At 51.5% G+C, this 13,617-nt stretch overlaps 2 protein-coding genes across 16 annotated transcripts in view; one reads left to right on the forward strand and one right to left on the reverse strand.

The window, feature by feature from the left end:
- Positions 1–1,946, forward strand: part of KANSL1 (KAT8 regulatory NSL complex subunit 1) — a 175,184-nt gene extending 173,238 nt beyond the window's left edge. For all 4 annotated transcript variants that reach the window (XM_010832379.1, XM_010832380.1, XM_010832378.1 and 1 more), the window contains one exon: positions 181–1,946. In XM_010832379.1, the coding sequence (XP_010830681.1) occupies positions 181–408 (228 nt within the window). In that variant the 3' untranslated portion in view covers positions 409–1,946. The remainder of the gene's footprint in view (positions 1–180) is intronic.
- Positions 1,947–3,667: 1,721 nt separating this feature from the next.
- MAPT (microtubule-associated protein tau) overlaps positions 3,668–13,617 on the reverse strand; it is a 54,000-nt gene continuing 44,050 nt past the window's right edge. For all 12 annotated transcript variants that reach the window (XM_010832393.1, XM_010832389.1, XM_010832390.1 and 9 more), the window contains 2 exons: positions 12,104–12,216; positions 3,668–7,572 (listed from right to left, as the gene is read on the reverse strand). In XM_010832393.1, coding sequence (XP_010830695.1) covers positions 7,357–7,572; positions 12,104–12,216 — 329 coding nt within the window. In that variant the 3' untranslated portion in view covers positions 3,668–7,356. The remainder of the gene's footprint in view (positions 7,573–12,103; positions 12,217–13,617) is intronic.

Genomic DNA, 13,617 nt, shown 5'->3' on the forward strand with positions numbered 1-13,617 from the left:
CCCCCCCCAATCCCCAGTTTGAAGGGGACAAGGGACTCTACTTGACGTTGACCTTCTGAAGGTGCCATGGAACACTGGCCCTTGTTATAAGGGTGCCCTCTCTCAGAATCGTCCCTAAACCTGCCCCAGAGCTCACAGACCTGGGGCCAGGCCTCACCATGGCGTCTTGTCTGCCCACAGTCCGTCCAACCGTGGGAGCGGCGGACCTTCCCCCTGGCGTACAGCCCCCAGGCGGAGAGTGAGGACCAACTGGATGCACAGGAACGGGCGTCCCGCTGCACTCGGCGCACCTCGGGCAGCAAGACTGGCCGGGAGACAGAGGTGGCGCCCACCTCGCCTCCTGTCGTTCCCCTCAAGAGTCGGCATCTGACGGCCACAGTCACAGCTCAGCGTCCAACTCACAGATGAGTGGGATATGAGAACCTAAGCAGACTCACTGACTATTGGCATTAAAGCTTCAGAAATCTCTGTGTTTGATATTCAAACATCATATGCCGAAAATTTTCACAGTTTTTAGTGAATTTAAGGAATTTAGATTCTACTTTGGTATTTTTCTTTCTTGTTTTGATTTTTGTTCTGTTTTGGTTTCCATGTTTTCTTGTCACACGCCTGAGCACTTCCTCCAGTTGGCAAACAGAAGTTCAGGATAAGAGCCTGCTGGCCTGAGCCTGGCACCTCCTCTGCACTGTTGAATCACTGGACTTAGCCATGTCGGATGGTCACCCCTCTCCTTCGCCCCAGTGGGCAGGGTGGGACAGCCAGGTGGGCAGAGGGGAAGGACTCTCCAGCTCAGTGTCGCCCCGTGAGGTGAGGGTTGGGGAGAGCAGTGTGCTCTGGGCTCTCGCTGGCCCGCCCCTCTGTGGCTTGGCTTAGCTGTGGCCCCCCCAGCTGGGTCCCCTTGGTCGACTGTGCTGGAGCACCCCAACCAGAGCCTCTTGACTGGCCCTGCCAGCTGTTCCCACTCAGCCCTCAGCTGACAGAATGGCTTCCCCTTGTCTCCCAGATCTTGGAGACTACCAGGGTTTCCTCTGCGTTCAGTCATCCCTGTCTTGACTCCTTAACTGCAGTAACCTGGCTGCAGCTGCTCGGGTCCCTATCCTTCCCAATCCCTTCATCTGCTCCCCCACACCAGACGCACACCCACACATGTGGTCCTTCCCCTTGGAATGTTTTTCCCACTTACCCTGGTCTGTGAAGGTGTAGGGTCTTCCCGCTCCTCTGACTCTAGGGAGGCTGGGAAATGAGCAGCCATTGCCCCTCTGTAATCGTTTTCACTGATGGGGTCATTCGGAGTCATTTGGTCGTATCCCCCTCCTCCGCCAGTCCAGTTCCTTGTTGGTGTCTGTCCGCCCCTCCTCTCTCGAGCTCCTTTGCCTGTGGAACACTGTCTGGTCCTTGCTGTGGTTCCCGTCACTCCCCGTCACCCCCTGGGTTAACCGTGTGCCTGTCTCATCTATGATCACATCACCAAAAGGGGGGCAATAAGGACTTTTTTTTTTTTTTTTTTTTTGCGCCATTGTGTAATCGTATAAAAATAGTAGACAAACTGCTTAATGTTGGGGTTTTTTCACAATTTTCAACATTAGTGATTTTTTTTTTTTGATTCTGTTTGCAAGTTAAAGGGTTTGTCATTGTTTCTTTAAAAAAACAATAATGCACCATATCCCTATGCATAAAGTGCTTCTTCTATTTATAAGGTTGAAAATTCTGAATAACCCTTTTAGCATTGTAAAAAAAAAAAAAAAATCAAAAATGGAAAAAAAAAACTTGTATTTTGTAAATATTTTCTTTTCCTGCTTTGAGCTGTGTATTGGCAGCGAAACATGTAGCTGTCTTTGTTCTATAGAAATGCTTTTCTTCAGAGAAGCTGATCTTTGTTAATGTCTTGATTCTGTTCGCAAAGCACAGACTAGTGCTTAAAAAAAAAAAAAAAGGAAGGAAAAATTGAAAAAAATAATAAAAAAAAGTTACAGAACGTAGTATGCTAGGCCTTTCTTGTCACTGGACGTGGTAGTGGTGGTGGTAAGGACCTGCCCTGCTGGGGGAGGTGCTCTGACTGGCGCCGAACCTTGGGAAGGCTCCATGCCATCTTCTGGGCTCAGGCTGGCTCCTCTGACAATCACCAGAGAGGGGATGTGGGTTTTCGTGGGTGTGGGGGGTAAGAGATGTCAGGAGGAAAGGTGGTGTTTGTTGGATGTAAGTAGTTGACCCATTGCTTTTTTTTTTTTAAGTTCTTTTTTTTTTGGCTGTGCTGGGTCTCCATTGTGGTGCGCAGGCTCTTCGTTTCTATACTCAGGCTTTAATGGTCTACCTCTAGTGAGGCCAGCTGGCAGTGTGGCTTTTTTATTTTTTTCATCTACTCTAAATTGCTCTCTAGGATTCCCAGGTGGATCAGTGACAAAGAATCCACCTGCCAATGCAGGAGAAATGGGTTCATTCTTGATCTGGGAAGATCCCACATGCCAAGTGGCAACTAAGCCCGTGCACCACAACTGCTGAAGCCTGAGCAGCACCCTGGAGCCAGTGCTCTGCAGCAAGAGAAGCCGCTGCAGTGAGCCTATGCACAATGAAGACCCAGCACAGCCAAAAATAATAAAATTATGAAGAAGAAAAATTGCTCTCTAGTGGAGATTTCACATCTCACTTTGGACCTCTGGGGTTGAGATCACTGAGGATTTAATATACTTTGCACAGAGCCTGAGCTGGTTCTCAGCAGCTTTCTTCTGCGGAAAGAAGAAAAGTTTCGATTTTCTTTGTAGAAGATGAGTAAGTGGGCGGGCCTGGTTCTCTCGCTGCTTCCTTTTTGCCTTTTCACAGCAATCAGGTGGACACAGCCAGTGAAGCTGCCTGAGTGTTTTTTATATATATATTTTTTTTTTTTTTTTTGTCTTTTTTAAAAAAAAAAAAAAAAGTTCTGAAGTAACATTTCTCTTTGGCTGCCCTGTTGCTGCTTCTGTAGTTGGCGGTTAAGATCTGCTGTACTTAAGCTTCTGTCTGCAGTGGCTAAAGCATGTCAGGAAAAGCTGAGAGAAGTGATAATTTCTTTTGAAACTGTGTGAAAAAATCAAAGGCCTGAACATTATGACCTTGACATAATCACTAAGGAACAATAATTAACACGATGGGTTCTGCTCTGCTTTTCTTTTTGTCTGTAGTCTCACCAGGGGCTCCTTGGGATCCCTAATTGAGATCTAGCACTCTCCACCTGAGATGAGGCTCAGAGGAGAGCAGCTCTGATCCTGGAAGGAACCAGAGCCCCTCATTCCACTGACTGGCCCAGTCAGTGTCCTGCTTCAGCCCCAGGCCTCTCCGCTCATTTCCAGGGATCAAGAGATCTCGCAGAGCTACCCCTGCCGTCTCAGGTCTGAATACAGTGGTTTGGGTCTTTTACAGGCTGAGCCTTGAGAACTGAGCCACAAGGGTATTTATTGCCTTTTGAGTTGGACCAGGATGGTTTGCCAGCACCAGAATGAGAAAATCAACTGGAAATGAACAAGTCTGAGAGTTCTTTCACCTTCAGGGCCCCAGAGCCAGCTGGTAAATCCTCACATCCAGGTTTCAACAGTATTGTCATTTCCTGAGCTAAGTTCCCAAAGGCTGGGAAGGGACTTAGAAATTGTAACATCATTTTCTGGTCCTTTAAATCCATACACAAAGGCCTTATTTAATCAGAGTAATAACTTTATTTTCCAAATTCACTTTTACAGCAACAGTCAGTGTAAATCATTTGTTAAAACACACAATACACGATATGGACATTCACAGACAGGAAGCTAAGCTAAGATGGTCTCATGTCCCTCCCCCCACCCTCAAAATTAACAAAGAAATCATGGGACTTGCAAGTGCCAGAAATTGTCCTGCCCCACACTGCAAATTCACGGGGCTCAGTCCGGTAGGAGGTGAGACAGTGTCGGTGCCCAGGGTAAACCCTTTTCAAAACTGAAACCAGAAGTTTCTTGAAGCCACACTTCTGTAGAGAGGACAAGCCGATGACCTCCACCTCTGCCTTCATCCCTGCCTCTCTCTGCTGTCCTCGGAGGACAGAGATCAAAGGGTGACGAGATCTTAGCAACTGTTAGAAGTACAGGCTGTGTGTCTGGAGCTGGTGGGAATGGTGACACGGAGGTACCAAAAACTTTGAGGAAAGGATGCCTCAAAGCGGCTTTGGGAGGCAGGATTGTGATCTCAGGACCCTGCAAAAGGGCAGCAGGACAGAGCAACCGTATCTCGATTCCTCCACAAACCTCACCACCTGGCCGGGAAGGAGAACTAGCTGGCAGCCTGCGGCACCTGTCAGTGGAAAGGCGAAATCCCAAGGGACTTCTGGCACCCACGGTTGAAATCACGAAGAAAAGAGTTACTAGGCTTCGGACTACTGCACCCCTTTGCCCAGTGGTTTAACTATCTTACAGGTTCCTCCCCCCTCCCCCCTTGAACACAACAAGCAATCGCAAACAGGATACGGTCTCACCACTGAAGTCAATTTAAATGGAATTATTGATAAAGTGAGTGGAGAGCTTGAGGGGACCAGGTGGATGAGGGACACCGATTCTGGAGGAAACGGGTGGGGGTGTGCCAGCTCTGGGGGGATTGTCCTCATTTAAGCTTACAAGCCAACATCCCTTTGCAGACTCCCTGCCAGCAACTGACCTGATCACCTAAACCACCATCTTCAGGCTGATCCCAACACAGGTGATTCCAGAGCCCTCTGGGAAGGAAGTACTTGGAAAGCCAGACACGAGACTGCAAGGAGGGGTGCAAGGAATGCAGCCAAAATCGGTGGCAGTAAGGAGGGGCCACATCTCACATCTTGACACCATGTTTCCTCCTCCTTCCTCAGAACCCTTCCAAGACCAGCTGGGACTCGGAGGACCGAGCCTCGCGGGGGGACGTTTGGGGCCCACGTGATCCCTAGCGTGGAGTACTCTGATTGCAAATGGAGCAGCCGGCCCTGGACTCCGACCCTCCCAGCCCCACAGGGTTACCTTTGACCGTCCCCACACCACAAGTGGCAGACCTCGACCGAGGCAGAGAGTTTCTTTAAACAGCAGATTTTGACAAAGGCGGCTTCCCTTGTCCCCGTGGCAGAAGAGGGTTGGCAAGTGTCTTCTGACTTGTCACCGCGTCAGGAAGCTGGGGCCCCTGGGGCCAATCGTTCGTTCCAGGCCCTGCTGTGGCTGTAGGGGCTGTGGGTGGGTGGCTGGACCATCCTTCCTGAGGGAGAGCTTGGAGCTGAGGGGTGGGCTGCAGACCTTGCCCCAGTGGGCATTCGTGATGTGGGGAGCTGTCTGACCCTCTCTTGGGGCTGCTATGGGGCTTCTCCTGGACCATCTTCACCACAAGACACATGCCCTCTGCTTGACAGAAGGGAGCCCCGGGTCAGGGAGGGGGTACCAGAGCTGCTGTCCTCTCCCGGGCTTCAGGTATTCACAGCCGAGTTCCCCAGTGTCAGGATCTGGTCTCTGTGGGGTCCCCGATGCTGATGGAAATCTTTCATCAACTGGGAGAGCCACATGGGCCTTCTGGATCCAAGTCCCCGCTGTGGGGTGAGAGACACCTGGGACTCCCGCGAGGGCGGGTTAGAAACCTCTTTACAAGCATTTCAAGATACATGCGTCCTTTTTTTTTTTCTTTTCACTATCATAGTCACTCTGGTGAATCCAAGCATAAACAGACAAATCAGACTACAAGGCGACAGGGTGTGGACGGGGAGGGGAGGGCGACATCTATGTATATGTTCAGCTGCTCCACGACAGACCACCCTGCTTCCCGCTGGGTCGGGGGGAAGAACCAGTTCCGAGGGGGCACGTTTCACTTTTTGGGGTGCAGAGGGCCGATGACACAGACTTGAGATCGAGCAACGCCTGGGCTCCAAGAGGCTGGCAGTCACAAGCTGGGGCAGAAGTGGGGGACAACGCGGGCGTGGTCTTGCCCGCCTGCCCCAGTGCCATCTCTGGCATCCGGGACGCCCAGCCTGCTGCCAGCTCAGCACTGGACGGGGACTGGGCCCAGACAAGGCATGAACATCCAGGGTCACTGCGAACCCCACCCTGGCTTGCGACTCTGATGGCGGTGGGGGCAGGGAACTGAGTACGGTGGTGGGGGCCATTGTGAGGGACACAGCTGGATGCCTATAACTCAGAGAGATGGAGGTCCCGGTGTCTGGACCTCGCCCTCCTTGACTTCCCCCTTGGTATAGAGCAGGTGTCGCCCCATCGGAACAATGTCCATTACCGAGAAGGGGTGGGTGGCGAGGCGGGGAACTCGGGACAGCATGACGTAGTGAGGGGACAGGCAGTGACCAGGCTCCGCACGGCAGACACACAGGCGTGGTGGGGGCAGACGCAGGGCTGCATGGCCGTGGGAAGGAGGAGAGGTTTAGGACCGGAGGCCCAGGCTTGGGAACAGGCAGGTGCTCCCAAGAGGCACAAGTCCTTACAAAGAGAACTGGTTAGCCCTAAGTCCCAGATCTGTGAGGTGGCCAAAAACGCGGCTGTAGTTCCCACCTTCAGAACTCAATAAAACGGGGTTTCTAGGGGGCGGAGCGAAGCCCCTCAGCTCAGGACCCCCCACCCACCCTGCGAGAAGCAAGGAAGAGGCCAGCGCTCGGTGGTCTTTTCCAAGGAGGTTACCCACACGACGTCCTTTCCATCACCTTCCTTCTCCTGTCCCGTCCCTTCTCCCCGCAGAGGGTAGGCCTCCGCCGCCCCCGAGCCGCCAAGAACGGGACGCCGCTTGGCCCGAGGCTGCGGCGGGTGGTGGAGGCTGTGCCCAGCCCGCTGCCCTCCAGGCAGGCCCCAGTGTCCCCGCCCAGCACAGGCCCCTCCGCTTCCCGCCCCGCCCCCTGCCCCGCCCCGCCCACCCCGTCCGGCTCCAAAGGCGGCCCCGTGCGCCTGTGGCTCCACCCATGTGCCGAGTTTCAAGTCCCTTGTTGCCACTGCTGCCTCGGGGACACCCCCAGAATGGGGCACCCCCGCCCCCAGGCCTGGAGAGCCCCCGGAAGCAGCTTTCAGAGCCTCCCTTCTCTCTCTTCCACTCAGAGGGGGAAAAAAAAAGAATCAAAGTAACTGCCCAAGGAAATTCTGGGTGGGGCCCTCTTTTGGAGTGTTTTTAAAAATACTTTATTAGGACTGGCCCACCCATCAATTTGGGAAGCTGAACTTGGCTCTGTTCCGGTCACTGATTTGGAAGCCCCGAGCCAGAGCTGAGCGACAAGCAGGTTAGTGATTAACCGAGGAACCGATCTGTGAGGAGCAGCTGGGGGAGGGCAGAGGGCGAAGGGCCAGAGCATTATTCTTTTTTTTCCCACACTCTCACTCTCTCCTCTCCACGATTATTGACCGCCCCGGGGCCTGATCACAAACCCTGCTTGGCCAGGGAGGCGGACACCTCGTCAGCGAGGGTGGCGAGCTGCGGCGAGTCCACCATGTCGATGCTGCCAGTGGAGGACACGTTGCTGAGGTGCCGGGGGGAAGTGTCCCCCGACACCACCGGTGACTTGTACACGATCTCCGCCCCGTGGTCGGTCTTGGCTTTGGCGTTCTCGCGGAAGGTCAGCTTGTGGGTTTCGATCTGTAAGAGAAGAGCGGGCAGGCTAAGGAGGAGAGCTGGGTCGGGTGACGCCCGCTGGCCTTGGGAGGGAGGGAGCCATGGTGGCCATGACGGCTTCATGGCTTCCCAACAGCTAAGCTGCAGCATCCTAGTCACCTGCCAGCCAGCCCCCCAGGCCCCCTCTCCAGAAGCAGTGACCATTGTGGGTTTTTTGTGTACCCTTCTAGGAATAGCCCACACATGCAAACCTATATGTGTGAGTAGAGAAAAAAATACATATACGTGTACATATATGCATACATATGGCAACAGTATCCACATGCTTCGCACTCTGGTGTTTAGGTTTAATACCTTGAATTGTCCCTACACAGCTCCCTCACTGCTTGTTGAGGCTGCTTGCTTTCCCATCACAGCAGATGTACCAAAATGTATCTACTCCCCTGTGGGTAGATATTTAGGTTGTTCCAATCTTTTGCTCTCACAGACAATGCTGTGTGGAAAGTGTTGAATACCCTTGTACTCACATCATTTCACATATGCACCGTGTCTCCTGGAAGTGGGATTGTCAGTCGCTGTGCATGTGCACTTTGCCAGACTGCAGATCAAAGTGTGGAAAGAGAGGCTGGAGGAGACACGGGGAGGGCCCAGGTCCCCAGCCAGCCAGCTTTGAGCCGGACACACTCCTCCCCTTTGCCAGTGACTGATGAGGACCCTCGAGGTGGCAGCTGCTGTGAGCAGCGCTGCAGGTGTACCAGAAAGCACGATGCAACGGAGCCCTGATCAAAGCAGTGCATTGTTCTGAAATATACTCACAGCTCATACAACTCAGTATCAAAAAAGCAAATAACTCAGTCAAAAATTAGGCAGATGATCTAAAAAGACACTTCCCTAAAGAAGACAAGGATGGCCAAAAAGCATGTGAAAAGGTGCTCAACATCACTAATTATTAGAGAAATGCAAGTCAAAAACCACACGCAGTTTCACCTCACTCCAGTTACAGTGGCCATCAACAAAAAGTCTACAGATAAGAGTCGCCATATGACCCAGCAGGCCTGTGTTCACAGCAGCACTACTCCTGATGGCCAAAACGTGGGAACAACCTCAATGTCCATTGACAAATGAATAAAGATGTGAGAACAGAATTCAGCCACAAAAAGAAGGAAATATTGCCATTTGTAGCCACATGGATGCAACTAGAGATTTTCGGACTAAGTGAAGTCAGTCAGAGAGAGACAAATACTGTATATCATTTGTATGTGGGATCTAAAATATGGCACAAATGAGCCCGTCTACAAAACAGAGACAGACTCACAGACAGGACAGACGCACAGACACAGAGACCAGACTTGAGGTTACCAAGAGGGTGAGGGGGAGGGATGGATTGGGAGTTTGGGATTAGCAGATGCAAACTAGTATATGTAGAATGGATAAACAACAAGGTCCTTCTGTATGACACAGGGAGTTCTATTCAGCATCCTGCGATAAGCCATAATGGAAAGGAATACAATAAAAAAAGGGTGTATGTATATAACTGAGTTGTCTTGCTATACAGCATAGATTGGCACAACACCATAAATAAACGATATTGAAAAAAAAAAAAAAGACACAAATGAACTTCTTCTTTCCAAAACAGAAAGAGACTCACAGAAAACAAACTTATGGTTACCAAAGGGGAAAGGGGAAGGGGGATAAATCAGAAGGTTAGGATTAACATATACCCTAAGTAAGTAAGGTCGCTCAGTCGTGTCTGACTCTTTACAACCCCGTGGACTGTAGCCCACCAGGCTCCTCTGTCCATGGGATTCTCCAGGCAAGAATACTGGAGTGGGCTGCCATTTCCTTCTCCAGGGGAACTTCCCGACCCAGGGATAGAATCCAGGTCTCCCGCATTGCAGACAGACACTTTAACCTCTGAGCCACCAGGAAGACCTAACATATACCCTACTACCTATAAAATAGATAAGCAACAAGAACCTATTGTCTAGCACAGGGAACTAACTCTACTCAGTACTTTGCAATAACCTATAAAGGAAAAGAATCCAAAAAGGAATATATGTATGTCTGTATAACTAAATCACTGTGCTCTACATATGAAATTAACACAACACTGTAAATCAACTAGACTTCAATTTAAAATAAAGAAAAATAATAATAAGTAGAGCATCCTTGACCCGGAGGTCTTAGCTCCAAAGGATACCTGGAAAGCTCAGAAGCAGACAGTTTAGCTGGAGTATGTATGCCAAGCAGTACATAGTTATTCTCTCCTGCTGAGCTCTGAAGTGATGGACACAGTAATCCTCAACCTTTTTGGGGTCTTAGGACCTCCTTGGGGGCTTCCCAGGTGGTGCTAGTGATAAAGGGTCTGCCTGTCAATGCAGGAGACTTGAGAGACACAGGTTCGATCCCTAGATCAGAAAGATCCCCTGGAGGAGGGCACAGGGACCCACCCCAGTATTCTTGCCTGGAAAATCCCATGGACAGAGAAGCCTGGTGGTCCATAGAGTCATAAAGAGTCAGACATGACTGCAGTGACTTAGCACAAACCCAAGACCTTCATGAGCATCTGGTGAGACCAGGAAAATGTGTACACCTGCCTGCCTGCTCTCACACATGTGACAACTTCTCCCTACAAGTTCAGAAGTCCCTGGATCCCAAGAAAAGAGCATTGTAGGGGCATGTGAATGTAAAGAAAAATCAGGCTCCCATCTAAGCTATATGCTTATTTTGGGTGACTGCTTTGAAAAAAGAACTCTTCCTTATTACTGTAACTGAAAGACCATTTTGACGTTAAGTTTATGTTCTTAAGAAAAATGTGACACCCTCCTGGGAACGTCCCCAAACTCCCCAGGCTGAAAGGAGCTCGGGTGGCGGGGTTCCTGAGCTCCACCGCTTGTCAGCAGTGTTGCTCATCACAGAGGGAAATGGGACTGAACACGAGGAAACCCTCTGGGGCCAGCACAGTGTCTTCCGGGCAGTGGGCAGGGCCCTCCCTTTCTGAGGCAACCCAGAGATGAGTGAAAACAGAAGTCCAGACCTGGATTTGCGTCTAACTCGTGTTGTTTGATGACTACAGAGCTCCAGGCACCCTCCTGGACCCTGCCTCACCCTGGTCTCCGGGACGGGGATGTTTCCGTCCTTTTGCTGAAGGAGAACCTAAGGCTGAGAGGGCTTGCAGAGCTTCCGGGGGTCACGCCTCCAAGCAGAGTCAAGCCCAGAGCTTTCCCCCAGAAAGAGAAGCTTCCAGAGTCAGGGGTAGAGGCCTTCCTTCACCCAGAATCACCAACACCCAGACCTACCCACTCATTCCATATATAATCAGTCAGACTCGCCCGGGTGGGACGGCAGTTTCATTAAGCTCCCCAGGGCAGGGAGGTCCTGTGTTAAACAGGGCGGGTAGTGATGGAGACAAGCTGGCCTTTTGCAAAAAAACCTTCTCATTTCCCCGGGTCTCACTTCTGATGGAGACCCAGGCACCCTGTATGTAAAGGCATGATGGTCAGGGAGGCCTGTGGGGAACCAGGACCCCAGCCTCCCCTCAGCCTCCGCGGGGCTCCATCACTGGCCATCAGTGCCAACCGCTGCTTTAAGCACACACAGGGCAGCAAGTGCCGCTCAGAAACCACACAGTCAGGCTTTCACCGCAAAGGCGGAGTGTCTGTTGGTCCAGACCAGAGGAGGAGGAGGAGGTGGGCGGGATGGGGGGAGGGGGGTGACTGCATGGGAACCCTGGCTCCCATCAAGCTTGGCCCAGCTGCCACTTCCGACTAGTGGGGACCTTTGACCGCACCGCTGGGCTGGGTCTTGGTTTCTGTGCTGGGACGGCCCTTCCCTCTCCGTCCTCCTCAGTCAGCTGCTGGGAGGCACTGAAGACTGGAACACGTACCACCTGCAGAACTTCAGGGCAGGCATGGGCAGGAAACCCCAGGGGGCATTTCGCTGAATTTATGAAGAGAAAAAGCGCCACCACACAACAGAATTCAGTGATGAGCCCAGAGGGAGGCACTGGGGTTCCCCAGCCCCCACTGCACACAGACATCCAGACCCAGGGCTTCTAGGAACCATGGGGAGCACCCAGGTTCTCGGTCCAGTGGCCTCCTCATGGACACTTGCAGAGGCTTTGTTGAAACCTGGATTCCAGCATCACTGTTTGGCTCTAACTGCCTAGTGACCTATTTAGAAAATTAGGTTATGTTCCCATGACTGGCTTTTGGTGACTGGGGCTGGCTTTGGCGACGGCTACTTCCTTTTGGGGGTGCTGGCCAACCACAGGGCCGAGGGCAGTAGCTCTCACCTTTAACTGCACTGAAGAGTCACCTGGGGGCTTTAAAAGCTCCCCTCCAGGTACCCAGATGGCTCCTGAGACAAACTAGTCAGAATCTCCAAGATGGGGCCTGGGATCAAGGCTGTTAAAGCTCCCAAGGACGGCAAAGAGCAGCCCAGGTGGAGCCACGCAAGTAGCTGAGAATCCACATCAAGCCAGTCAATATGGGCCCCTCAGCTCTCCTGCTCTGAGACACTGCACTCTGCTACAGCCTCTGCCCTGCCCCTTTACCTTTTTATTCCCTCCGCCAGGGACGTGTGTGATGTTATCCAGGGACCCAATCTTCGACTGGACTCTATCCTTGAAGTCCAGCTTCTCAGATTTCACTTCCACTTGGCCACCTCCTGGAACACAACATACAAAGGACACCAAGCCTTGAGTGAGGGCTCAGCCAGTGACTGCATGCAGACGCCAACCTGGAGGAGCAGCTAAGACCAGCTTTTATTTAGAGTGTGCTTTGGAACAAGTAGGTCCTTCCAAAGGGCTTGAAAACAATTTGCTTCATCTTCATTTTTTTTCTTTTTGTCTCACTAATCAGGGTGTACATCAAATATCTACTCAGCAAACTCTTTCTCCTTAGTGCAAAGGTAAAGGACAGCTCAGTTCAAGAGAAATTATTCTAAATTCTAAATTGGTGGGCTTGCAAGGAGTTGAGCCTTTCTATGCCAACATCCTGTAAGACCTCGGAATTAAACTGAAGGGCAAAATGCACCCTTCATAAGGAAGGGCCCTGACATTTTCTCCCTCCTCAGACACTCAATGCCCTGCCCAAGTGTGGGAGACATGACCTGAGGAAGAGATGAACTACATTACTTTCTTTGGAAGGATAAAGCCACTCAACAAAGTTGCTCCACAATGTGATGGGATGGTGGCCTCAGGAGAGGCAGAGAGATTCAACTTGCCCAAAATGTCCAAGGGAGACAGAAAATAATGACATTCTAGACTGCACTTCTGACCATCTCTCTTCCTGCAGTAATGGTTCAAGCCCCGGAGAGGACCTAAGGGAGAAGCCCTGCTCTGGACTCTCAGGCAGGAGTTAGAATCTAGATCTGGGCTCTCCAAGATGGTAGCCTGTGGCTACTTAAATTTTATTTATTTTTAAATTTTAATTTAATTTTTTTGGCTGCACCGCAGGGCTTGTGGGATCTTAGTTCCCGGATCAGGGAACGAACCTGGGACGGGCAGTGAAAGCGCCAAGACCTAACCTTTGGACTGCCATGGAATTTCTCAAATTTCATTAAATAAAATTGGTTCATTTCCTCAACTGCACCGGCCATATTTCAAATGCTCATCAGCCGCATATGGCGAGTGGCTACCACAGTGAACAGGACAGGTACAGAACGTTTCCACTGTTGCAGAAAGATCTACAGGCAGCACCAATTTCTGCATGGCATGAGATGGAGAGGGGAAGGGTGCGCATGGAGAGTTCCACAGTATCATTTCGGCGGGGACATGGCCATGACCCAGGAGTCCCATGTTACAGCTGGAGCAGTGGGTGAAATGTCCCTCCTCTTGGCTGAGGACCAAACTGGGGACCAAATCTACGGAGCCAGTCTTCGGGGGCCAGATCAGGTTCTTCCCCAGCTTCAGAGGCCCTGTGCGCAGCCCGCTTGGAGAGCCGCGGGGTCAGGGTTTAGCTCAGCATCTGCCCTCCCTTCTACCTTGTCTTGGGCAACCTGGTCCCGCTCAGGAGCTACACACAGAGCCACACCTCCCAGGCCCCAGCAAGCTCCACCCCCAACACT

Source organism: Bison bison, unplaced genomic scaffold, assembly GCF_000754665.1.
Source record: "Bison bison bison isolate TAMUID 2011002044 unplaced genomic scaffold, Bison_UMD1.0 scf7180017861046, whole genome shotgun sequence".
Taxonomy (NCBI): Eukaryota; Metazoa; Chordata; class Mammalia; order Artiodactyla; family Bovidae; genus Bison; species Bison bison.